The 26,585-nt window shown below is 44.7% G+C and overlaps 1 protein-coding gene across 4 annotated transcripts in view; it reads left to right on the top strand.

Annotated features, from left to right (window-relative positions):
- Positions 1-26,585, top strand: part of FLNB (filamin B) — a 446,441-nt gene that overhangs the window by 413,280 nt on the left and 6,576 nt on the right. For all 4 annotated transcript variants that reach the window (XM_085624763.1, XM_085624762.1, XM_085624761.1 and 1 more), the window contains 3 exons: positions 7,070-7,202; positions 10,115-10,291; positions 20,586-20,804. In XM_085624763.1, coding sequence (XP_085480889.1) covers positions 7,070-7,202; positions 10,115-10,291; positions 20,586-20,804 — 529 coding nt within the window. The remainder of the gene's footprint in view (positions 1-7,069; positions 7,203-10,114; positions 10,292-20,585; positions 20,805-26,585) is intronic.

The raw sequence follows: 26,585 nt of genomic DNA, 5'->3' as shown, positions 1-26,585 counted from the left end.
TAATTTGGGCAGATTATGAGGACCATCAGCTGTGTAAAAGTGACTCTGGTTCAATCTCACCCCAGGCCCACCTTATGCAGCGATTCTTCAGGTGTTCTTAAAATATTTAGGGCCTGATTAGGAGTCTGGCTGTCTGACTCAGGGTGGCGCGGCAGTAGCGGTGCGGCCACTGCTGCATTACGACTAGGGCGGTCAGATCAGAGATCCCTGGCAGTGGCGCGGCGGTCTGAGGGCCGCAATATGCTTGGTGGTGCCTTGAGGCGCCAACAAACATATTACACCTTCACCGTCAGTGGTCTCATGGAGGTTCTTCCTCCATAAAACTGCTGGTGGAGAGGCCTGAAATGGGGCCTTAGAGGGCCCCCTCTTGCCCCTGTGCATGGAGTGCATGCACGGGGACACCTGTTGTGCCCCCCTATATTTTTGCACCCCCAGTTCCTGCACAGGAAGGAATGCATGACATGGTGCATTCCTTCCAGTGCAGGAATGCGCACTGGCTTTCCCGCGGCGGAGGTTTATCGCTCACTATGAGCCTTTAAAAAGCACGGCCCAGCTGCCCGCCCACTAGACCATAAAAATACTTGTAATCTGGTAGGCGGTGGTGAGTTTTGGTGGTGGCATGCCGTCCGCTTCCGCACCTCCATAAAACTGATGATGGAGAGGACTGAAATGGGGCCTTAGATGGCCCCCTCTTGCCCCTGTGCATGGGGTGCATGCACGCGGGCACCTGTTATACCCCCCTGTATTTTTGCACCCCCAGTTCCTGCACAGGAAGGAATGCATGACATGGTGCATTCCTTCCAGTGCAGGAATGTGCACTGGATTTCCCGCGGCGAGGGTTTATCGCTCACTATGAGCCTTTAAACTGCCCGGCCCAGCTGCCCGCCCACTAGACCATAAAAATACTTGTAATCTGGTAGGCGGTGGTGAGTTTTGGTGGTGGCATGCCGTCCGCTTCCGCACCTCCATAAAACTGCTGATGGAGAGGACTGAAATGGGGCCTTAGAGGGCCCCCTCTTGCCCCTGTGCATGGGGTGCATGCACGAGGGCACCTGTTGTACTCCCCTGTATTTTTGCACCCCCAGTTCCTGCACAGGAAGGAATGCATGACATGGTGCATTCCTTCCAGTGCAGGAATGTGCACTGGCTTTCCTGCGGCTGAGGTTTATCGCTCACTATGAGCCTTTAAACTGCACGGCCCAGCTGCCCGCCCACCAGACCACAAAAATACTTGTAATCTGGCAGGCGGCGGTGAGTTTTGGCGGTGCAGCATCGTGGCGGTGGCATGCTGTCCGCTCCCGCACCGCCAGTACTCGTAATCAGGCACTTATTCTTCGATTGCTTTGGTCTGAACTGAAAGCTATGTTCACAGAGCACTGTCAGAGTGGCGCTTGCTGTTTTCATTAAATGTAATCGCTGGTAAACTAAAGTACCTTGTAGAAACTTTCAAAGATTTCTCCCTTTCTATGTTTATTTAATAACAGGGAAAAGCTTGCAGCCATAGTTTTTGTTATGTGCGCTCAGATTATAAATTATACCTAGCCATTTGTGGGATTTTTGGGTTCTTCCTGTTTGTATGTATAGAACTCCGTTATAACAGTAGAATACATACATTTGCTTTCTTGGAAATGCTCCTTTTCGTGTTTACATTTTATGTTAAAAACTTCCAATTGTTGTTCAAATTATAATATAGCCTGCTATTTAGATGTTATGTTAGCACCAGTGGAGATAAACCACGGAACGAGGTTGTCCAGACAGTTCAGTGGCTGCAGGTTCTTTCACACAGATCTCTCTGCATATAAAACCACTTGGGGCCACTGCGGTCGGGCTGGCGCTTGAACACGCATTTTTTTCTCGTTGTTAATTTCAACATGATTAAATGCTTGTCACTCTCGCCCTCTCTATACTATTAAACTTTTCAAAGAGTGATTGACTGCCCGCCAGTTTTAAATCGTATCTTTTTATTGGTGCCTGTCCTCCATGTGTGTTTCCATTTCGAGCAATTAGTGGATGAAAGTCAAAGCGGCAAACTCGGACCGATGTTTGCGTCGGCGTGGAACAGTATGCGTCTCATTAAACTGCTGTCGTCTGTTTACTTTGTATTTTTACTGTCGAGGGAGGGGTTCGGTCTGCGCGGGGATTTTTAAATATTTATTCGTTCTCGGTGCATAGTGACATCTGCTCAGCGTGCAAGGGTCCGCTCGGTTTTCTGGCCTGTGGGGGGAGCTGAAAGGCAAACGGTGTCTTTTTGTCTAAAAACCTGACGGGCGGGTGTCGCATTTGTGCGCACAGAATAGAACACCGGGCAGTGTACAGTAGCGTAGCAAGGGTGACATGAGCCCGGGTGCAAGCAAGGTGAAAGGTCCCATTGACTGCTGGTAATATGGTGAAATACAGCATTGTCGGTGTGTTCAGTCGGCCCCTCACGGCTCTGGGCCCCCGGTGCTACTGCACCTGCGGCTCTAATAGTCTCTGGAAGAGGTGTATGGTGCTAAGTCAATTGCCCCGGTGCAAGCAAGGAAACTGAGTCCGTCCACTAGTTGAGCTGCAGAGTACAGCATTGGGTCGCTAACTGATGGCCTTGGTTCCACTGCGCCTGCTGCACAATTGTTGATTAATCGGCGATGAGGGATGTGTGTGTGTGTGAGGGATGTGTGTGTGTGAGGGGCGTGTGTGTGATGTACTATTAGTTCTACGCCTACCCTGTATACAGAGCAAAAACCAAAGGAAATGATGGACGGAGTGTTGAACATTGCAAGCACTCGCCCCCAGTCAACTGATCTGGGTTTAATCCATCACCGTTCTTTAGCCCACTCTGCCACCCCAGTTCAGACATGGCCATATGCAAATCAGTCTGACCCTGTGCCTCATGGCAACAGTGCAGCCCGAACTGCCAAGCCATGTCTTCCCTGGACCGGAAGCAAGCTTCCTAGGACCAGTTTCTGGCATTTCAGCCGTCTTCAGCCAGGCTTGCTTGAATCCAGTGGCAAAGTGAGCAAGGGACTCACATCTGAGCATACCCTGCCAACTTATCCTAGGAAGCGTGTTTCCGGTCCAGGGAAGACATGGCTTGGCAGTTCGGGCTGGACTGTTCCCATGAGGCACAGGGTCAGACTGATTTGCATATGGCCATGTCTGAACTGGGGTGGCAGAGTGGGCTAAAGAACGGTGATGGATTAAACCCAGATCAGTTGACTGGGGGTGAGTGCTTGCAATGTTCAACACTCCGTCCATCATTTCCTTTGGTTTTTGCTTTACCCTGTATACAGAGAGGCGCAACTAGAGCCAAATTTCGGGGGGGGCTAAGAAAAAATTTCGGGGGGGGGGGGGCTGAATCTTTTAAGCCATACGAGAGTGGAGCTGCAGGGGTGAAACAACAGCGAGGCCTCATTAACATGCAAATGGTCTTTTAAAGACCTGTGAAGTGCTCGGGTGTGGCTGTGTGTGCGCCGGGAAGCTGTCTCCTCCCGGGCTGCCACACACGACGGGGGGGGGGGGGGGGGGGGCTGAAGCCCTGTGAGTCCAATGGGTGTTGTGCGCCTGCCTGTATATGTAAAGTAAACTTGGATCATGCGTTTCCCTATATATTGTGCGCTTCGCATTTACATCTCGCTCTCTAAAATGCACCTTACAATCTCCCCTTGCATGTTTCACATTGCACACCCCTTGAGCACCAGTACCTATAAATGTCCACCCACCGCTGTGCATGGCTTCTTGGCACAGAAGGGAAGCTTGCACTGTTGGTGCCCGTGTGGTACATATCCTGTGTGTTACATATCCTGTGTGTCAGTGATCCTTGCATTACTGAGGCCCACATTATACGTTTTGTGTATGTGAGTGCGAGAGGAAACTGCAGTGTGGGGAATGAAACCTGTTCTCGGTGTGTAGATAAAACTTGCATACTACACCCCCTTTACCTCACCGAACCCGATAATGTCCATCATTTTGTCTTTTCAAAACGTTTCCACAAACCTTCACCAACACGCCACAAGGGGGCAGCATGGATAGCACCTTCCCAAGTATCCATACAAAAACGAGTTACCAGATGGGTGGCTGCCATATGTGTGACACCCCCACCCCCATGTGTGTGACACACCCTACCTCCCATCCCCTTAACCTCTCCGCTCACCAGGTGCCCCCCCACCCCCATTGAATTACCCAAGCTTGCAAACATTTTTTTAATGTACGGAAGCCAGTTACTGACATTGCCAACAAATATCAATTTTGTCTTGGGGTACATCATATGCAATCGTGAGTCTTTGCCACAACGTTTTGTATGTGCAGATTTCAGACGTCTTATGTGCTGCCCCTGCAGACAGGAGACTGGAATCTCCAGTCCTGCCGACGACAGACCGGTCTATAAACTCCCAAGGCACAAGTTAGTTGGGGTTACAGCGATTACGCCTGTCATTACCTACGCATTACGTCAAGAGCGCGTGCGGGTCTCAACTGTCACCCAGCGCCTAGGCCCTGTCAGAAATCGAGCTGGGGGCTTGGTCCTTCGTCGGTGAGATTGAGGGAGCTATCCGAGCACCACCCGGAAGGCCGTTTCACCGCAAGCTTCACACGACCGCGGGTGGGTGTCCTCCTGTCTGGTCAAAGGGTATAGAAGTCATTCGAATGTTTGATTTGTGTGTGTACGTACGTGTGCGTTTGTGAAACACTAATGTCTCTCCTGCCTGGAGACTGAGTAGAGTGAGGGCACCACGCCTTTGAGTAATCGTGTTTGCGTTCATGAGAGCATACAATAGAAAATAATCCATAATCACTTTAATTTTTTGCGCTTTTCTTTTGTTGTGCATTATATTTTCGAAGGTGTGGAATAATCCCTATCGTTGTCTGTAACAGCCTGTCACACCCACAACAGGGCAAAATAAAACCGAAACAGGAAATATAATTTATGAAATGATTCAGTGCTTGTTAAAAAATAATATATCAGCATAGTGATAATTTTTATTGACAGTCTGATGTTACTAGTGTGCTTCCACCACTTCATCCAATGGCATCTTAAGGTTTTTTGGGGCCCTGGGCCAAACCTATTTTGAGGGGCCCCTGTTCAGAACAGGTTTGAATTTATGATTCCATTTCAGCTCTTTCATGCCCTCTTAGGCCAGGTCACCCACAGTACACAGGCCCAATTCTCCAAATTCTAAATGTGTTTACATCTAATTTTCATTGATAGTGATGTGTGAGTTTCACTAATATTATTGCAAATAATATCTGTGACACACTCCCATTTCTCATATGCTTGGTCCTATTACGATCTAAAAGAAACTTTTTTCTGGATGTTGCATGAAAAATAAACACATTTCTCAGCAAAATGTCTATAATAGACTCTCACACAACACCTACTTTAAAAATAAAGGAAAACGGTATTCAAAACAATCTGTTTAGTAATTATTCAAGGTCTTCAGGGCAAGACTATCAGGGGCCCCCTGAAAGGCTGGGGTCCTGGGCCAGAGCCCACTTTGGCCATAAAACTCTGACTTCACCGCATTTATATACAAACTATTTCTAAGTCTGACTAGAAGCAGCTGTAGCTGCATGAAGGAACTGTGTTCATCAAAAAGTGCAATGTGAAAAAGTACACAGAGAGAGTGGGCTTGGGGTCAGCTCCTCTCCCATCACCGCCCCCGTAAACCATTAGCTTTCATGTGCTTTCCATGGTTTGCCATTGTTTGGGTGGCTGTAATTCAAAGCATTTTGTGAATGCCTATGTAGTACATTTGAGTTCGATTCGGTTTTTCTCATGGAGCATCAAATAGCCCTTCGTTAAACTCCAGATGTGACATGATCGATGTACAGCTTGTAATTGAAAGCCATTTTGTGTTCTTTGATGAATTTACTTTGCTGACACAGCAACATTGTAATTGGGGAATTATGACTTTTTTATTTAGGAAGTATTTGCTGTGTGGATGCCTTAGCCTGTCATACACAGTGATATTCACTAATCACCACTTACACGTCCATTTGTTTTTCATTGCTATCATAATAGCATGTTAACTGGATTTTTTTTTATCACAAATTAAGGATGCATTGCACACAAGTTTTCTATTAAAATTCAGCCAAAATAACTCCCATTTGTCAAAATGACCTTTTATACATTATTTTATTTCTAGGGCAGTTATGGGAACACGCAGTTGCTTATCACCAAACACTTCACCAAAGGAGAAAACAGACAGATGGCTTTGCCATTGATAGTGACATCACCTTATATGCAAATAACTGTACAAATGGGTGCATTTCAGCTAAAATTGAAAATGCCCTTTCCTCCCAAAACAAATGAGCCTCATTCCTTTTCAATTATAAAAGGAACTTCAAACAACATCTACTTAGCAGCATTGGCACCAGTTGATGTATCTGTACTGAACCGCCTCTCAAGTCATACTAATGTACTTTGTGATATCTAGGGCCAGGCCAATCTATTACCTTATCTCTAATCCCTCCTTTTTGTTTTACACTTTCCTTTATATACTCCTCTATTACTTACCTGCCTCCTCTCACTCTGTACCTTGCATTATATATATTTTTTTCACAGTACCATGTCATATATTGTACATAATTGTCAACCCATTGCTATATTTTAAGTATATTTTCCTCTTGCTGCTACAATTGCTCACATGTTATATGTAAAATTGCCTAATATATGTTACCTCTCTTCAAGTTAAGCATGCTGAAACCGCATTGTGAATGTGTTGTCCACTCTGTACAATAAAACGATACATAAATCGATAAAGTGGGTGCATTGCAGGATATCTTAGAACATAACATTGCATTTTGCACAGTATCTTCCTAGAACTACACTCAGGCCTGGTTCAAAGAGTTTTGACTCCCAAGGTGAAGTGATATTCTGAGATCCCTCTCACATATTAACGAGGTCATATTTTATGCTTCTAAGTTGTTTGGGGCATTCTGGGGCCCATTTGGTGATGGCACTATAGTCAGCTGCCTAGCACTGAATGTTCCCTAGAACAGGTACTGTCCTGTAGTAATGTCCTACTAAAGTACTAAAGTTCCCTTATATTCTCCTGGCTGTTACTGTACTGATGGACATGTGTTGCATCCGCAGGAGACTGGGTTGAAGGCGAATCAGCCGGTGTCATTTGCTCTAAGGCTTAACGGGGCAAAGGGCAAGATTGATGCTAAAGTCCATAGCCCATCAGGAGCTGTAGAGGAATGCCTTGTGACCGAACTGGAACCAGGTGAGTTTGAGATGGTTCTTTACCCGCTATGCCATCACTCTAGTATTAATCATAAGAACAATGTTGCGCTTACAGTTAGTGTATTCATATGCTTTTAAGACTTTATGATCCATTTGTTGCAATTGCTTCTCATTTGATAGAACCTCGGGAAGACGCCAAATGTGTATATGAACACAAATGAGCCATATTGGTGAATCCCAGGTTTGAACATATAGATTTACAAATATGATGATCCTTACTTTAGACAACCTACCTTTGCTTCTAGTCAGGGGTTTGCTTCATGATGCATTTCAGATTCAGAAGTTCAGGGTACCTGCCTACTTTGATTGGTGACATTTAATTTTATGCTGAGCTGAAGGTCCTGGTGTATGATTGGCCTGATAACACATACCTCCACAGCATCCGCAATGCAGACTAGCTGTTTTTTTGCACTGTGCCTGATGTACTAATCCAGAACAATGTTAAGTGGCTCTTAGCAAAGATTCACAGAAATCCGGCCTCTTAAATATTTATGGGGCATAATTCACACTTCAAATCCCTGCGAACAGCTACAAATGAAGAACTGGAGCCTTGCAAGCAATAGCAAATGCTGATCTTTTAATTTGTACTGGAAAAGTACTAGTAGTGCCAGTCTAAGTCCTTTAAATGGGGGGTGGAATTAGCAATAAAATTGGCACATCACAAAAAGAGCCTTGAAGAGCAAGTGAGTGCAGGGGCCCAGAGTTTTTTTTTTCTTAGGAGCCTGTTGCCGGTGCTGCCAAAGGTTGTTGCAAACGGTGCAGTTCCAGTGCGAACAGGCCCATTCGCGATCGTAAAGAGCACAAAGGCTTGATTTAAGAGCCCACTGAGTGACACCAAAGGTCCAGGACCTGTGGGGCACCACTTGGGGGTCAAGTACTCGCTGATGATGGGACCAGTAGCCTTTTATGTCCCTGCAGCTCAGATCAGGAGGCCAGCAGACTAGGCCTTTGAGCCACTCTGGTGTCCTGAGTTCAAGAGTAAGATGCAGGTCCACTTCTTCTTACCCAGGCAAGAGGGCAGCATGCCAGTACAATAGGGCTGCTGTTCCTTTAGAGCAGCAGTTAAGCAGAATGGCAGTCCTTGTAGCAGCCCAGAGGTCCATCCTTCCTGGCAGAGCATCCATAGGTCCATAAGTGTACGGAAGTGGTGGTGTCTGAGGTCCTTCTTTTATAAACCGTTGTGCCTTTAAAGTAGGGAGGAACATCTAGAGGCTTTCTTTTCTGGCCTGGCTCCTGCCTAACTACAGTTGGCTTGCACCCCTTAGTGTGGAGGCAGGACACATCCTATTCAAGTGTAAGTTGGGCTGTGTCCAGCTTCCCCCTCCCACCCTGCCAGTGGTGGCCCATCCAGTCACACCTAATCTCCCATTGTGTGTGACTGTTTAGGAGGAACACACAAAGCCCGACTGTCACCCACTCCTAGTCACGTGACTGAGAGACAGGCCACAATAACCAAATGGCTAGAGCAATAAAACACCAACTTTCTAATAGTGGCATTTTAAGAACTGTAATTTAATATCCTTATTCACCCCAAATTAGGATTTTAAAATAGGATTCCAGAAACACCAAACATGAACTTATTATTCTTCCCATTTGGAAATTACACTTCTAAAATGTAACAAGGCAACTCCAGTGTATCCTATGGGAGAGATAGGCCTTACAGTAGTGAAACATGAATTTAAACGTTTTTCACTTCCAGGATATGTAAAAGTTAAAAGTACATTGTACCCTGCCCTCAGGCCTATTCAGGGCCTACCCTAGGGGTGACTTGGATGTATTCAAAAGGGAGATTTGGTCCTGGCAAAAAGTTTACTTTGCCATGTCGAAATGGCAGTTTAAAACTGCACACACATGCTCTGCAGTGGCAGGCCTGAGACATGTTTGAGGGGCTACTTTGGATGGCACAATCAGTGCTGCAGGCCCAATAGTATCATTTAATTTACAGGCACTGGGCACACATAGGTCCACATTTCTAGGCACTTGTAAGGTTATTAAATATGCCAAATTTTTTGAGCCAGTGTTACCATGTGTAAAGGAAAGAGCACAAGCGCTTTAGCATGGTACAGTGGGCAGAGTCCTAATTCCAGAAAAAACGAAGTCAGCAAAAACAGGAGGTCTGAATTACAAAAGTTAGGGGGGAACCATGCCAAGGATGCCAGATCTAACACAATACCTCTAACTATGTACCGATCTGCAAGTTTGTGTGGCTGTGAGAATGAATTTGTGAATGTGAGAATGGGTAAAGACTTGCATGGATGATTGAGATGATGGAGGTATGGAATGGGCGAGTGGTGCATGTGTCGATGTTTGGATGGGTGAATGCATGGATTTATGGTTGAATAAGTAAATGTTTGGTGAATGGCTGTATAATTGGGTGAGTGAGATGCCTTAGGCAGCAGATTGCCTGGAAGGTCCGCGGGTCTTCTATAGGGTCAAACCTAGTTATACGATAAGAGGACCAGCAAGAACATCTAGCTCCAAGTTAAAGACATTTGCAATATTCGTGTTTCCTCAAGGATAAGAAGGCCATCGGCACATCATCTGTAATGGAGTATTAGTCTGCAGCCTTGGGCTCACTGAAACTTTTCCTGCACCATTCTAACAATTCACAACTAATTGATGCTGGTGATGGGGCCCATTTCACCTGGTGCCATTGCACACCTGGCTGCATTATTTGGCCACACATTGAGTGGTTTATGTTGAAATACATTGTATGCATTCATTATCCACTGAGCCCAAACAATAAACACAAAAAAACATTTATAAAACGCTCATAACATTTTACTTTTCTTTAGTCATGTGTATCACTGAGTAGTCCTTTAGAACTTGGTCTTTAAAGAAACAAAAATTCACATAACTCCTAGTAAATAAATGATCTCCATCATTCTACAGACCGCTATGCTGTGCGTTTCGTCCCTCGTGAAAATGGCACACACACCATTGATGTGAAGTTCAACGGCAGCCATGTTCCAGGCAGCCCCTTCAAAGTGCGTGTTGGAGAGCCCGGTCAGGCGGGAGATCCCGGTCTGGTGACGGCTTATGGATCTGGCTTGGAAAGCGGCACCACAGGTAAGGCCGCCTTCTACTGTTACTGAGTGTATGCATTGTGTTCACATCAGTGCACTATACTCAAGCACTTTTATGGTAAATAGAAGTGTGTCCCTTATAATCTATGCACACACAGTTACCCTTCTGAAAGTTACTTAATAAAGTAAAGGAAAGATGTCCTAAGAATTTCAGAAGAGATGAACTGAATTTTGATCTAACCTATTATTATTAAAATTAATATCCATTTGCAATGTTTATAGTGCTGATGCTGTTAGAAGCAACAGCTCCAATGCATGTTGACATGAAAAGCTGAAACCTTTCCTCCTTTCATTGTTACTGGACGTTGCCAAAAATATATTTTTTAAACTTGGCATTAAAACGTCTATAGATTGAAATTGTGATTTGTTTAATTTATTGTCGGTTCTTTCACAGAGCCTTTAGCTGCTTTATGACCATGCTTTAACGATCTGGGTGACACAAACAAGCCTCATTTATCCATGTTTTCAACCTCACTCAAATATACATGTCCTTATGGATCATTAACTGACCACAGTCAGTCTCAATGACGTGAAACGGGGGAGCAATGTTTAAGCAAATATAAATTAATTCAGCCCCAGGAATATACCAATAGCCATGTGTTCGTCAGTAATATTTGTCCTTAATTTCTGCCACCTGCCGTTAACATGGCATCCATTTACTGTGAAAATACTGGGTGAACTGGGGCTACCCGTACGCTAATTTGAATACCCATGATACAGCTGAAAGAGAATCATTCATCACAGCATACTCATTATCCGTTTAGGAACCATGACTCAGTGCAAGCTTGAGTTTGAAAGACTTCACCAACTTTTACTATTCGACAGAAAAAACGAGCCCAGGAGCCTCCTTAACTCTTAAGAGGGCCATTTGAGGAATTATGTTACAATGGGTCTTAAAACCCAAACAGATATCATCAAACAAAGAGACATTCTGAAAAGCCTCTTGTTGGTGACTGGTACAAGATGTAGGGCTGGGTAAAGAGAACTCTACTCTGGATTGCTCCATTATTATTGTACTAATTATCCAAAGGAGGAGTACAACCCTATCACGGCCGAAGGATGAGGCTAATTAAAACAAGAGAGGGCATTGCAGTCCCCCAACTGGTGAGCCTGTATTGCTAGTTAAAACCACGCTCCTTAAAGGTATATTGCCTATCCAGATATTACTTGCCAGCCATGAGTTTTCCCCTCTGCACCTGAACCCTAATCCTCTCTCACCCTGAGGACCGCATTGGCATACGCCCCCCTCCACACATCGATTGATGCCACCTTGTGACAAGCTGGTACGGCCACAGGCAATCTGCTCATTGGAGTGCTGAGTAGTGGGGTGATCACCAGCTTGTGTTTTGTGTTTATTTTAACACATTGAGTTAAAAGAAGGTACTTAAGCTATTGAAAATGATCTCACATTGATGCCCTTATTTTGATTGCCACGGGCAATCCTTGGTTAGGCCCAGCGTACCAAATGCCACGCTGTCTAGGCTTCCCCTGCACAAATTCCGACATACAACAGGGGTGGAATTTGTATCTGGAAAACAGAGAAATAGGGGAAAATCTTCAGATTTCTTCTGAGGTATAACCGCATCTACATGCTAGTCCTCATTCTAACTTGCGAAACTTGGGATTCCATTGTAAAAATCGCCCTGAAGGGTAATCAAAATATGTCTTAATGGGGTTTCCACAGGACCTATTTATAGCATAATACTACAGCAGGTCATGGTATGAAGTTGTTAGAAATTGGATTGTTGGTTGACTGAGGTGTGAGCCCTGGTCAAGCAACAGCCACAATCCCTTGCAGGGTGAACCACACAAGGCACTAAAATACACTGTGCCTCAACGCTTGGTAGCTTGGCACAAAAAGCAGTCAAGCTAAAGTTAGAGGCAATGTGTAAAGTATTTATGCCACACACAAACAGTAATAACGTGAAAACACAGAACATGAAAAATCCCACACCAAATTAGAGCATAGAGTAGATTTAAAAAAAATATTTGACACCAAAAAGACCAATATCCAATTAGGGAAACCGGAGTTATGAAGTTCTAGAGTATTTAGTGAAAACTAGCACCTAAAAGATCAAAGCGCCAACCGCATAAATCTAGTCAAAAAATTATGGCTAAACGAGATGGAGCACTGTTTGGATACAAGAAGTGGATAGGACTTACCTTCAGACTTAGAAATATTTGTGAGAAAAATGTTCTGAGAAGGTAAAGTTCAGCGGGGCAAGGCAGCATGAGGTGTCCAAGGAGGGAGCGTTGTCGTCAGATAGCCTTGGCTCAAAGCCGTGGTGAAGATTTCTATGTTCTGACTTAGGGCCATATGTAGGAAGCCCAATACCGGTCGGTAACGGCCGATTTTCGGTAAATATCCCGTTACCGACCGGTATTCAGGCTTTTGGTATGTAGGGGGCACATTTCAGGATTCGGTAATTTACCGAATCGGTAAAATTACTGATTCAGTAATTTTACGGATTCGGTAAATACCGAATCCTGAAATGATATGTAGGGGCAGTGTGTGGTTGTTGTGGGGATTCGTTATTTACCACCAACTAAAAGTTGGTGGTAAATGACGATTAGCTGTAAAAAAGCATTTCTTTGCACTTTGAAGTGTGCAATGTGGCAGACATACATGCCCTTAGGGCATGTATGTGTGCCACATGTGCACACAGGAGGCCCATAGGAATTGATTCCTATGGGCCTCCTGGCCCATAGGAGTCAATGGGAAGCCAGTTACCATTACCGAATCGGTAAATACCGATTCTAAATTACCGACCCATTCCGATTAGGTAAATATTACCGATGGATTACCTACATAGCATTTACCACTTCATAAATACCGAATCGGTAAAATTCGGTATTTATGAAGTGGTAAATGTTAGGCTACCTACATATGGCCCCTAGTCTCTGAAATAGAAGTCAAAAGTCTCCAGCAGGACGAGGCAGAGGGCTGCAGCCGAACACAGTGCCACAAGGCTGAATACTCCTTTGGCGAAGGAATGCAAAAAAGGATTTGGTGCTGAGGAAACAAAAGTAGCGGGAAAAGCCGCAAAGTTAAGTAGATCGGCAATGCACCTCAAGTGGATTGGAGAACAAGTTTGTCCCAGTCTCCTCTTGGTTCTCAGAACAATTTTTAGCCAAAAATGTTTTAAGTCCCCACTTTTGAATTTTTGTGCTTTTTTGATCACCTTCAGCACCACTTCCAGGGGTCCAGGACTGGTGGGGTACTACTTGGAGGGTCAGGATTCACTCAGGCTGATTTCAGGTGTGTTCCCAATGTAAAGGGAGCTCTTTGTGTCCCTGAGGCTCAGATCAAGAGGCCAGCAAAGTCACTCTGGTGGTCCTGGGATCAAGTTACAAGTCCAGTCATCCTTCACGAGGCAGCAGAAAGGCAACAATTTAGCAAGGCCGCAGAAGGTCAGCAGTCCAGCAGAGTGGCAGTAATTTCAGCAGCACAACAGTCCTTCTTCCTGGCAGAGTATTCACAGGTCCAGAAGTGTACTGAAGGGTTGTTGTCTGAGGCCCTATTTTTATACCCTGGTGCCCTCCTTTTGGAAGGTGGGAAGAAGCTTCTAGACTGTGGCTTTGGAAGGCATGGAATTTCCTTACTCCCCACCCTACCATGGCTCCAAGCTGGCTACAGTGTTAATGTGGAGGTGATAGATCCTTTGTGTAAAGGCAGTGCACTCCCTATTCAGTTGCAAGTAGGTCTGTGCTCAGCCCCGCTCCCTCATCCTGTGAGCATATGGCCCATCCAGGCACTCCTAATCCCTGTGTTGTGTGACCCAGTTATGTGGCCCAAGTCAGGCTACAGTCACAAAAGGGCTAAGTGCAGGAAAAAGCCAACTTTCTAAAAAGTGGCATTTTCAGAATTGTAATCAATAACCCGGCTTTACAATTAAGTATGGTTTTTCATTACAATTCCTAAGACACCAAACATGATACAGCTACCTGCTCCCAATTTTCTCCCAATTGGAAATTAGTACTGATTAAATGTAATAAGGAATCTCCAATGTTATACTATGGGAGATGTAGGCCTTCCAATAGAGAACAATGAATTTAGGAGTTTTTCACTACTACTGCAAAACCTAACAGTACCTTTCCCTCCTTTTGATTACCCGGCTCCCTGCCCTATTGGCTACCTAGGCCCTACCTTAGGTGGGACTTGTCTGTAATAAAAGGGGACGAGTTTAAGGCTTGGCAAGTGGGTTTTAATGCCAAGTCGACATGGCAGTATCATTATGCATTCAGGCTGCAATGACAGGCCTGGGGCATGTTTTAAAGTGCTACTTAAGCGGGTGGCATAACAAGTGCTGCAAACCCATTACCAGCATTTAATTTTCAGGCCCTGGATATATGGTATACCACTCTGCAAGGGACTTGCAAGTAAATTATATATGCCAATCAGGTGTAACCCAACTAAACCATGATTAGTGGAGTGAGCACAAACACTTTAGCACTGGTCAACAAAACCGAAATCAGCAAAAACTGGAGGGTAAAAGGCAAAACGTTTAGGTGTGATACTGCAAAGTGGCCCAGGTCCAGCATAAGCCCTATGTGTCAGCATGATTGAAACATCCACAGACTGGCAGGTTTGGAGTGTGTGTACTGAAATGTATTGAAGTTCTGTTGTTTAGGTACCATATAGATTATATTTTTTCTTTTTTTGGACAGCACTGTTTTTGTTTTAGAAACATGTTATAGCGTGAGGTCAAGATGGATTTCTGCTGTTTCTGATTATTGCTTAGCAATTAAATTACTAGTAATCCAAAAGGAGGGACAGGGGGCTATATTTAAGGAGGTCCAATGTACAAGCCCCAACAGACTATATCCAAAACGGGGTACAGAGTTCCTCAAGTACTAGAAGGAGGAGATGAGGTTGGTAGATGGAAGGTTCAGTCACCAAGAATTGTTGAAGATCAACAGGGAACCAGGGAAGTTCCCTTAGGTGGAACTAATGCTCTCACACACCCAGCAAGCTAGGTGTCATGCTTCATCATATGAGCATTGCCCCTCGTCAAGTCGGCGCTGCAATCCTTGACGGGCTCCCGAAACCGGGGCTCTTTATCGGGGATCTTTTGTTCCTGCCGATATATGCTTGGGTGTAAGGGGCCTGGTAAAATGAATGTAGCAGAAAATGGAGGTTTATAGTAAAAAGGGTTGGTCAGTCCTAACAGTGTTTTATTCAAAAGGTAGACTACCCTATTAAAAATGTATAGAGTGGCTAGGTGCTAGAAATAAGGTGTCTAGACGTGAAGCTCTACTCTAAAATGATCGACATGTTTCTTGCCATGTTTGTCAGAAGGATCAAGGCAATTCATCAGGCAATTCATCAGGATCAGGAACTGTCTACATAAAAAGTGGTGATGTGTGCTCTACATACCACGTCCGATGCTGCTGACATGTAGAAATAAAGTAACAACATCAAGGGTAAAACCAATTACATCTCTACCATGAGTACATAATGTCAACAATGGTGTTGCAAGAATCACCGTGCAAAACGTGAAAATAACAACCTGCTTCAAGGTGCACTATTTCAAAGGATAAGTGAACATAGGTGAGGGGGGGTGGGTTTGTGTATTAGATCTACTAATACGCTAAAAGCCGTTCTCAAGGACAGAGAAGGTTCACTCACCTAATACATTGACTAGACAGGCTAGCAACGGAGCTGGCGGCTTTAAAGGACATCGATTGGGTCCTAGAGTACAAAAGGGTGGGATAAAGACAGCTACTGACAATCAAAGTATAATTGTGAAAAGGACAGAGCTCTGTATCGAGGTTGTTGCCTCTAGTCGAGTTCACATGATAATATTATCGGACCCTTTTTAAAAAAAAAGATGTCAAGATTGAGATCAGAGCACGTCTGACTGCAGCTCTTGCTCAAGCTAAATGCCGTCGAATGTGGTAACCGGCATGATCAACTTCATTCGAGAATTGTTTCAAGAGAGAATAGCCAATCAAAGTCAATCGACAAGCTTTAGAATACATCGAAGAACAGGGTATCAGAGGTACAGGAATTGGCCGTACTCACCAGCGCTAACGAGCGCTTCTCTTGCAGACCTACCCAAGCCGCCAGAGTACGGGGTGGTAAATGACATCTGCCGCTGTTGCTTAGATATACAACAAAATGTGGGAGTGAGCCTGACGTCATGCCACGTATCGTAACGTCGCGTGGTGACGTGTCTGGTTGCTAGGAGATAAATACAGACGCCGGGGCGTGAAAGAGTATACATCTCCATGGCGTCGTAAAGTTGAATATTATTGGTTACTGGAAACGTAAATAGTAACGTCCCACAGCAGTCTTATAGAGAATGTGGAAAAGATGCTCATCGGGTCCGTAGACCCGTTCAAATTGGTTGCGCAATGTAGTCCGGCACCACGTGTGGTGTGAGTTACACTCGTCACACTCAACTAGGTACGCCAACCAGTTATATAAATGCAAACCAATGTTTGTGCACAACACGGGGGCGTGTGGAGAGGTGTTAAAGAGTAAAAATCGATTCTGTAAAATCTATCTATAGCTGTAATCCATACACTCCCTCTATTGTGCCGTGCTGTCGTTGTGACTGATGTCTAGATGTTGAGTGGATCTAGGACCCAATCGGTGTCCTTTAAAGCCGCCAGCTCCGTTGCTAGCCTGTCTAGTCAATGTATTAGGTGAGTGAACCTTCTCTGTCCTTGAGAACGGCTTTTAGCGTATTAGTAGATCTAATACACAAAACCACCCCCCCTCACCTATGTTCACTTATCCTTTGAAATAGTGCACCTTGAAGCAGGTTGTTATTTTCACGTTTTCCACGGTGATTCTTGCAACACCATTGTTGACATTATGTACTCATGGTAGAGATGTAATTGGTTTTACCCTTGATGTTGTTACTTTATTTCTACAGGTCAGCAGCATCGGACGTGGTATGTAGAGCACACATCACCACTTTTTATGTAGACAGTTCCTGATGAATTGCCTTGATCCTTCTGACAAACATGGCAAGAAACATGTCGATCATTTTAGAGTAGAGCTTCACGTCTAGACACCTTATTTCTAGCACCTAGCCACTCTATACATTTTTAATAGGGTAGTCTACCTTTTGAATAAAACACTGTTAGGACTGACCAACCCTTTTTACTATAAACCTCCATTTTTTGCTACATTCATTTTACCAGGCCCCTTACACCCAAGCATATATCGGCAGGAACAAAAGATCCCCGATAAAGAGCCCCGGTTTCGGGAGCCCGTCAAGGATTGCAGCGCCGACTTGACGAGGGGCAATGCTCATATGATGAAGCATGACACCTAGCTTGCTGGGTGTGTGAGAGCATTAGTTCCACCTAAGGGAACTTCCCTGGTTCCCTGTTGATCTTCAACAATTCTTGGTGACTGAACCTTCCATCTACCAATCTCATCTCCTCCTTCTAGTACTTGAGGAACTCTGTACCCCGTTTTGGATACAATTAAATTACAACCCAGCAGATATTTCATGTTATCTGTTTTTTCTGAGAAATGGTTTCCATATTTTAGGAATGTAATTTTGTTCTGTTTTTTGGAGTGTGTGTGCGCTCTCTTGCTCACGGTCCAATTGTCTCTTCTCCGTATAATGATGAGGAACTCTGAGTAATCTCAAAGCACAGGATGGGACTAAGAATGAGATTTAGCAGAAAACACTGTCTCACCAAGTTATATCTCTTTCTGAAACGATAAGATTCCCACTCTCAGGTCATGATAAAATCAGCAAAAACACATTCTTTGGAATAACCTCCAAATGAATTCTAAAGCGTGCATGCCCTGACACAGACGGCTCGAGAGACCTTTTAATAATATTTATTGCACGCATTGGATGTTTTTTCTAGTGTTCTGCATCCTCTACAACACACAATACATTGAGCTGCGGCCTATCATTGGCTGCATCGTCACCAGGAAGCACCTGTGCGTGGTCCTTTCATCGGAGTCCGAGCCATGCTCAGGCAGGATGTGACGCACTGACTCTTTCAGGCTTGGAATGTCAGACGTCCGGTGTGCGAATTTCACCCGGTAATGTAAAAACATATTTTAAATACTGTGTCAAGGACTCTAGTTCTGAGACCTGCCAGCATTGGAGCGGCATGATGCCCATCTATGAAACAGACATGGCACAGGTTGATTTCTAGCACAGGTTGATTTCAGTATAGCCTTAATCAGTCTGGACTTTTTATGTAAAGAACGCCACAAAAAGAGTTATCTTCTTGCATCCAAATGATACCTGATTAAGCGGCAATCTGTAGGATGAAAGGTTGAATCAGTCCTACTGGGATTGAATTGATGAGGTTGCACAGAGATCTTTGCTATAGGAGTTCATTTCAGTGCACAGTTGTATCTGCTGTCTTCATTCAGCTAAACAAGGATACAACAATTTCTTCTTAAGTGGGCGATGGTCCTGGATGAGAAATTTAGGTTGAGGCACAGGGTAATGTATGTAATGTTTTTGCAAGATGTTCCATATGACCACAACAGTTGCAATAAACACAACATTTATGTGTTTAAGTGATTGCCATAAAGTAACTTTTTACTCCACTATCATATTTGTTGTTTCCGTATTAATCATTCACCGCGCTGTATAGGCCATCAACATGACAATACCCTCATTATTGTAGTTCAGTAGGAAAATCAGTTTTTCTGTTGCTCTTTAGGTGATCTTGTAGATTAGAATTGAGTTTTCCTCGAGATGTAGTGGCGTGACATCAAAACAGTGCCATATGAACACCGCACAGCAGCAGTATGAAAGACGCTACATGAAATCAGAACCTAGCGAGACACGTGCATCTATTGCCCTGCAACCCTTTGAGCGCGATAGTCTCCGCAGACTGGATCATAAAGCACCTATCCTTAAAACATACTCCAACACTCCAAATTAATTTGCAGTCTGAGTATTTTTTTTTTTTTTTTTTAGAAATGAAAGGAGTATCCTGAATTCCAAATGTAAGTCACACATTTTGGGTACGGATTTTTTTTTTGTAAGATGGACTCAAAGTGATTTGAATGGCATGCTCCTGGAAAAGATGCCAGGCCCTTTATTCGTGCACATCCCGACCAAAATGAGTAATACTTTCTTCCAAGTCTAGACCAACTGTTGAATTCCACAGGTTTCAGCTCTCTCCCCAGGCCGGTCATAATGGACGCCTACTACTACATGTAGGGGTGGTCAAGGCAGCATTCCTAAAATAAACAGTTGTGCGCTGATGATTGATGTATCTTGGAACAGGGATTGGATGGGTGGAAAAAATTCTTAACTTCTTACATGAGACCTTACGCTGTATGAGGGAGAGCAGACAGGAGTAGATAGGGCCCAACACTGAAGGTTTGCATTTAGAGGTGGCCACACTGTCTCAGATCCCCTCTCTTCAGGCCTGGCTGAAGATATTAGGGTAGTGATAGCCCCTCGGCTGTAAAACAGCGGTTAGTTTTGGCCAAACGCTAGCTATGATATCGCAGATTTCTAAGGTGGTTACGAGCTACAATCCCCAGCACATTCTTGTACTTCTACAATTCTATCAGAGGGTGACCATGATCACATCAATTAACTTCTCAAAGTTGTATTATTTAAAACACCGTGTGCTTTGTCTTGCCTTCATTGAATGTGCCCAGATTTTGGATGAATTAGATCTAGGAGATTCATCAATCAGATCTTTTCAAATAGTGTAAGAGAGGCCACTTCATACTGACTCTGGTGAAACAGAACTATTTGTCGGTAAGTTGCTGGATCGAGACTCAGGCACGCTGTATCACTTATGGTTATGGGCCAGGCAGCGCACCGGACTTCAGTATCTGAGGGACTCATTTTGAAGATACCGGCTCCTTGTTATCAAGCAAGGACTCGAGGCTTTGTTTTAAGAAGCTGGAGGGAACGTCCAGGAGGTCGAGCCTGGCCTGCCAGTGGCACCATACTATCGAATGAGCTCCCCTCAACACTTTAAGAAACTGAGGACCAATAGAGCTTTTGTGGATCACTCAAGACAGAATTTATAAGCAAGATTGAAAGTCTGAGATTTTTCATGTCCCATAAAATTCAGATTTACATATAAAAATAAAATTCAGTTTAAAACCTTGATCGCTTCTAAGAGATTTTGTAAAAGTATGCAATACCTGTTGCAAGTTATTACTAACCAATATAAAATGAGCAAACATATTTACATACAGTACTTCTAGGTTCTTTGCTTTTCTAGAGGTATACAAAATGTTTCATCATTTCTGTTTTCCTTCATTAATGTTTGTAAGCACAGGATAATTTACTTACTTATGCCTTCATTTTCAGGTAAACAGTCCGAGTTCATCATCAACACCCTCAAAGCTGGCCCCGGAACCCTGGCGGTTACTATCGAAGGGCCTTCCAAGGTGACAATGGATTGCCAGGAGAGCCCCGAAGGTTATAAGGTCATGTACACCCCTATGGCTCCGGGCAATTATTCCATTGGCGTGAAATATGGTGGGCCAAACCATATCATAGGCAGTCCATTCAAAGCTAAAGTAACAGGTAAAAATGCTTATTGTGCACTATGCTTACAGCTTCAATGGCTTCAGGGCTCTGCGAACACATTCTCCAACCTTAGTTGTCTGCTGCAAGAGCTTACGTCAGGGGTCGTAAGCACTATATCATGTGAGCAATACTGGGACACAGAGATTCATGGATGGTTATACTGCACAACTGACTTTACACTATGGCTTTGGTGATGTGGCAGTGGTCTTTACCGCACACACAGACTGCCTAGATCTGTCAGGAGCAGCTTCTCTAGAGGACATTTACCCATCCCCTTCCTGCTAAAGTCGGTCCTTACAGCTAACTCTCCCCTTTTAGCTGAAGTAGAAGGCCAGATTAACAGCTTTAAATATATGCATTCTTACAGTAAAAGCAATAGAACAGCACAAATGAATAACATCACACTTATAAAAGGACTAGGGGCCAGATGTACGACCCTTTTATGTGCTCGCAAATGGGAGATCGGCCCGTTTGCGACCGCTAAAAAGAGTAATGGCATATACAAACACTATTTTGCGAGTCACTGACTCGCAAAATAGCGTTTGCGACTCTCGCTATTAGGAAGGGGCGTCCCTTCCTAATAGCGAGACTCATTGCCATGTACTATAGTTTTGAGACTGCATTTGCGGCCACAAAACACTTCAGGTAGGCAGTAAACCTCTCGCAAATGGGAAGGGGTCCCTAGGGGACCCCTTCCCCTTTGTGAGTGTGTGAGAAAATATTTTTTAAGAGCAGGCAGTGGTCCCATGGACCACTGCCTGACCTTAAGAAATTAAACTGAAAAGTTTAATTTTTCTTTTTTGAAATGCTTCCCGTTTTCCTGCTTTATAAAGCAGTCCAAGACATGGTGGTCTGCTGACCCCAGCAGGCCACCATCCCTGGGAGTGCTAGCTATTCCCAATGTGGTCACAAATTGTGCTTACCTCATGAATATTGATGACGCATGCAATTTGCGACCCCATTGGGATTTGCTAACAGTGTCTGTGACACTGTTGTACATTGCATTTTGCGAATCGCAAATTGCGAGAAAGCAACGCAAATTGCGAGTCTCAAAATGTAAGGGTCGTACATCTGACCCTTCGTGCATTAACTGAATGAACGCTACTTCAGTCCTTTCTATTGATAGTGATCTCATCAATTGCGCTTGCGCGTTTGAGAAATGCCGATAGTGCTGCTCACCACCACCTCACTGCACTGGGGAGCAAGGAATGTGAGGAAAGCACACAGCATCCCAAGTTCAGTGATAGAACTGAAACCTCCAGGAAGGAACTGTTCTTTCTCGGCGTTTATTTAATCAGCCAAATCACACATTTTGGAACAAGAAGTGCTTGTTACATCCTTTCCTTCCAGCCGCGATGCACATACCTTACTCTGACCTCTGTCAGGACCCCGGAAGCTGTCCTCCTCCGGCAGCCCTTTGTTATACTTGGACCTGCGCTTAGAAATTGCCTGAATGGGTTAAACTTTTAGGATCTTAAGATGCCAGCTCCTTCACTGAAATGCCACATCATGCTGGGGAAACAATCTTTATATGTTCCAGTCTAACCTCCCTTCTTGGAAGTGATACTGAGTTCATGTCGATAAGGATTGCTCCTGCCCTGCTAAGAATGGTCCTGTGTGTTCGTGGGGCAATCTGCAGACTTTGAGCCTCCCTTCACTGATTCGGGTTGCAGTGCTTCACATGAGTAATGTGGCCCCTGGGCACCCTTGGCCCTGCTTTCAGGGGCTGCTGGCGGGCTGTCGCTGACTGATAAGTGTAGGTTTTAGAAGGGCTGCTGCAAGGCATTGTTCCGTACGAGCACTGGCTGTGGGCCTGTGGTTGGGAGTTAGAATAATTGTGAATCAACTACAAACACTTGTTTGTCAAGCTGAAACCCTCTTTCGAATTACCTGTATTGTCCATTCAGAGTTCAGCAAGTACTTTTTTTTATGAACGTCCGCTATTGGTTCTCCTTTACCAAACAGCCAGGGTATCAATAGCAAACTCTGTTAGTCTATACATCACATCAATGCAAGCAATACATTTATCACCATCAGAGTGCATTGCAGCAGTGCGTTCCCATCCACAGCAATGAAGCGTGCCATATGGCCCGACCTAACAATATCATTTCTAAGTCGGGTCTCCACCACCAGGCTGACGTTACCCTATTCAAATTAACTAACTTTGGCGTCTTGTACCAGAGTAGCCAATTCCCTAGACATAAGGCGTGTGATTGAGCTCAATTCCTCATGAAGCAGACCCAGGGCTGTCTTAACAGTGTGCGCGAGCTGCGGCTCTAGCAATCCCACAGCGTGCTCACCTCTTGTGCGTGATGGTGAGCAGACTCCCATCTACCTCTGTTCCGCTAAAGTCAGAAAGTATTGTTTCACATGCTCAAGCAAATTCAAGATTTCACACTGGTCTTTTAATCCCCATACTCAGTAGGGACAGTGCTTTATTTGAACCAGTGGTTTCCGGTGCTCAGCACCGGAACTTAATTATCAACACCAGCGCTTTTTATGAGCACCAGTTAAGGACACATTCATTTATGGAAGGCACAGGGAGATTAAGTGATTTGCTCAGAATCACAGAATGTTGAGCTGACACCAAGACTCAAACCTGGTTCCCCAGGTCCAATGTGAGCAGTTCTGGCCATTACGCCACGTCATTTCCCCACTTTCATGGTTAGTAGTTGGTTTTGTTTTAGGCGGCGCTAACAGGAGAAACAGACTGGTGCAAGCTGCCTCCTGATGAGAGCCCCAGCTCTTATTATTTTTTCACAAATTAACCCCTGTGTAGGGTACTCTTACATTCAGCTCACTTTATGCTTCTGTTCTCCCCTGAGTTAGGCTTCGCGTTGCTTTCCAACTCGTTGCTATATGCTGTCTTGTCAATACGATGGTGAACCATGAACTTGATGTTGTTCTGTTTTTTGGGGGGACGTGGGAATTAACCCCACAAAGAGATCTCAGGTGTCTGTTCTTTCTATCTGGGGCTTTGTCAGGGCCTAGATAGCCTCTCTGCAATGTATGTCTAGTTTGGGACCATCCCAAACCATGTAGACAAAAAAACAGAGTTTGCATTCAAACACCTAGGGCACAGATCTGCTGGCCCTGTATAGAACTTGTTAAGTTTATTGGATGCAATGTACATCATGTGCACAATATTGAGCTGGATCAGTTTAATTTCAGCATTCCTAGAAAATGCAGAGATGGCACACAATGCCCTACCCCGTGTCCTTCTTCAAGTTTTGCCAATATTCATCGCCGACTTGGCTCTCAGACCGTCTAGTGAACATTTTGTTTGGCCAAGGAGCATCCAGTACAACAGTACAGCTCTCATTCCCTTCCCCAGTGTGTGAATCCGTGGTAGTGCCATGTGTGCGGGAGGTTCTGCGCTCCGTACTCTCCTATACGTGCCTCACCATCGTGGTTAGGGACTTTTGTAATTTGCCTGTCCTAGAGAGAGATCATAGTCCTATGTGAAGTCCTGAAAAAGTCTGAGGGTTCCCCCTTAAATAGGGCTCCTGTTAGGGAAGGCTCTCTACTCCTTCAGGTTTAAAGGGGTCTCACTTCTCCTATGGCATGTGGCCCCTGTATACCCAGTAGCGGCATCTCATCTGCGAAGGAGTTTTCCTCACCATATGGCACAGATGTCCACTCTTGTATCTGCTGTCTCTTATGTACCCAGCCTTCTTGGCCAGTCATTGCAACTGCACTGCCGGGTAGTGCAGTTCGCAGTCCTGGACACCCTATCTCCCTTCCGTTAGTAGCAATTAGGAGCATGTTTAGTGTTACTCCATGCCTTCCGGAACCCCATTTAATGTCCAGCAAGTCAGCATCCGGCTCACGAAAGACCTCTCCCCATAAGATATGTATCGACAGGGGCCTGAAAAAATTCAATATCCTTGTAGGAATTACCATTTTCAAGGATGTCCTCCCTGTTATGGACAACAGCAGTGGTATCCAGAAAGAAACACATGCCCGTAATGCAGCCAGAGCTGACCTGTGTTCTCCTCTAGCATGTCTACCTAGGAGCGATATATCCACGCTCCCGGCGAGCAAAACTTGTTAATATACTAGATTTATTCCAGTTCACCTGGAGCCCTGAAAGTTCACTAAATTCTTCCAGCACAATGACAGTATGGACATTTTCCATTTGGCATAATTCAAGACTAGCCTGGAGTGAAAAACACATGTGTCTGACAGTCAATGACTATGTCTTGGTTTCCACCTCCCTGCCTCAGTTTGTTCACTGCTAGGGCAAAGGTAAGCGGGGACAGGGAACAGTCCTGCTGTATCTTACTCCCAGTATCATAAGATATGACCCGTTCTGACTTTTGCCATAGGGTTCATGTAGAAAAGTGAAACCCTATTGAGCCAATCCGACCTAAGCCCATCTCCCTCAGTACTGCAAATAAAAAAATTCAACTCATTGTATCGCTTCCAAAAATGAAACACTTTGATAAGGGTGGACTAATTGTCTTACATGTGGGAGCAGTCTGGTGGCTATTATCTTGCTCATGATTTTGTAGTCTGTGTTGTGCATCGATAGAGGTCTGTATGATGCCATTTTTGTCGGATCTCACCGGGTTTAGGCATGGACCCCAAGAGAGCTGTGCAAGTCACTGGGGGCATGGAGTGTTATCTCAGTACCATATTGCCCATTTCAGCCATCAGGGGAGCCAACAAGTCTATGGCTGTGGAGTCACATTTAGCACAGGCTGGCAGATCCAGAAGTATTTCCCCCAGACATCCTCTTAGCTACTGCCTTTACCTCTTCCTCTGTTATGTCCGCCCCAGGACATCTGCCACTTTTTTGCAGCAATGCCCCCAGCTCCACTCTCCCAATATACTTGTTTAATGCCTGATTTGTTGTCTTGTCACACAATTTATAGAGTGTAGAGTAATACTCCGTAAATGTTTGATTTAGCTCTGTTGATGTATCCACTTGCCTTGCAGATTCCCGTGACTAGCTATCCCTTCCGTCTGGTTCGACAGCCAGGTCTGCAGCCACCCGCTTTGCCACACTTATTGTGTGATCTAACCTGGTACTCCCTTTAGCCAAAACATGGGAGTCTCTCCTTGTATTGTGTTAGCTTATCTATTTCTGGTAGCAGTTTCTCCTGTACCTGGGTGTTTCCCGTCTTTTTGTTCTTGAATTCCTGTTGCCAGGCGCCTGCGCATATCCTGGTAGCTGTTTGAATGCCCGGTTCTCATACTACCACCTTAATTGATCCCATTCTATCAACACCTTGGACATGAATTAGCATGTCCTTGCTTCTGGTTCTGAGCCTTTAAACACCAGATCCTCTAGGGCTTCAGTTTGCAGCCACCAGGTAGGGATTACCGCTGACGTCCTGCCCTAATTTGTAGAAAAGTAAGTGCAGGGGGCAGAGCTTTTCTTAGGAGCCCACTGTTGGTGCTGGTGAATGCCAGGGTTTCCAGTCACCAAGCCTTTCTAGTCTTGGTTCATCTTTCTACCTTTTTCTTCCCTCACCCTACACTTCCTGTATCCTTATCTCACTTGTGCGATTTATTTTCCTCCCTACTTTCTCCCTTTGTCACGGTTTTCCTCTCTTTCTCTTCCTCCTTCTTCTCCCTTTTTGTCTTTGTTTCTTTTGTTCTGGGACAAAGACGGATGATGAAAAATAAGTCTAGGACCTGGAAAATCAGCGTCAGTGCCCACCAATTGCAAACAATGGGACAAATTAAGCACAGGCTGCACTGGTCAGGTCCTAGGAAGAGCTATTGAACATCGCTCTCATTTTGCACGACTAGAGTTCTTTTTGAAAAGTA

The sequence above is a fragment of the Triturus cristatus genome, chromosome 9, assembly GCF_964204655.1.
Source record: "Triturus cristatus chromosome 9, aTriCri1.1, whole genome shotgun sequence".
In the NCBI taxonomy this organism is placed as follows: Eukaryota; Metazoa; Chordata; class Amphibia; order Caudata; family Salamandridae; genus Triturus; species Triturus cristatus.
The sequence above is the reverse complement of the archived record's forward strand: the minus strand, read 5'-3'. Positions and strand labels throughout refer to the sequence as shown.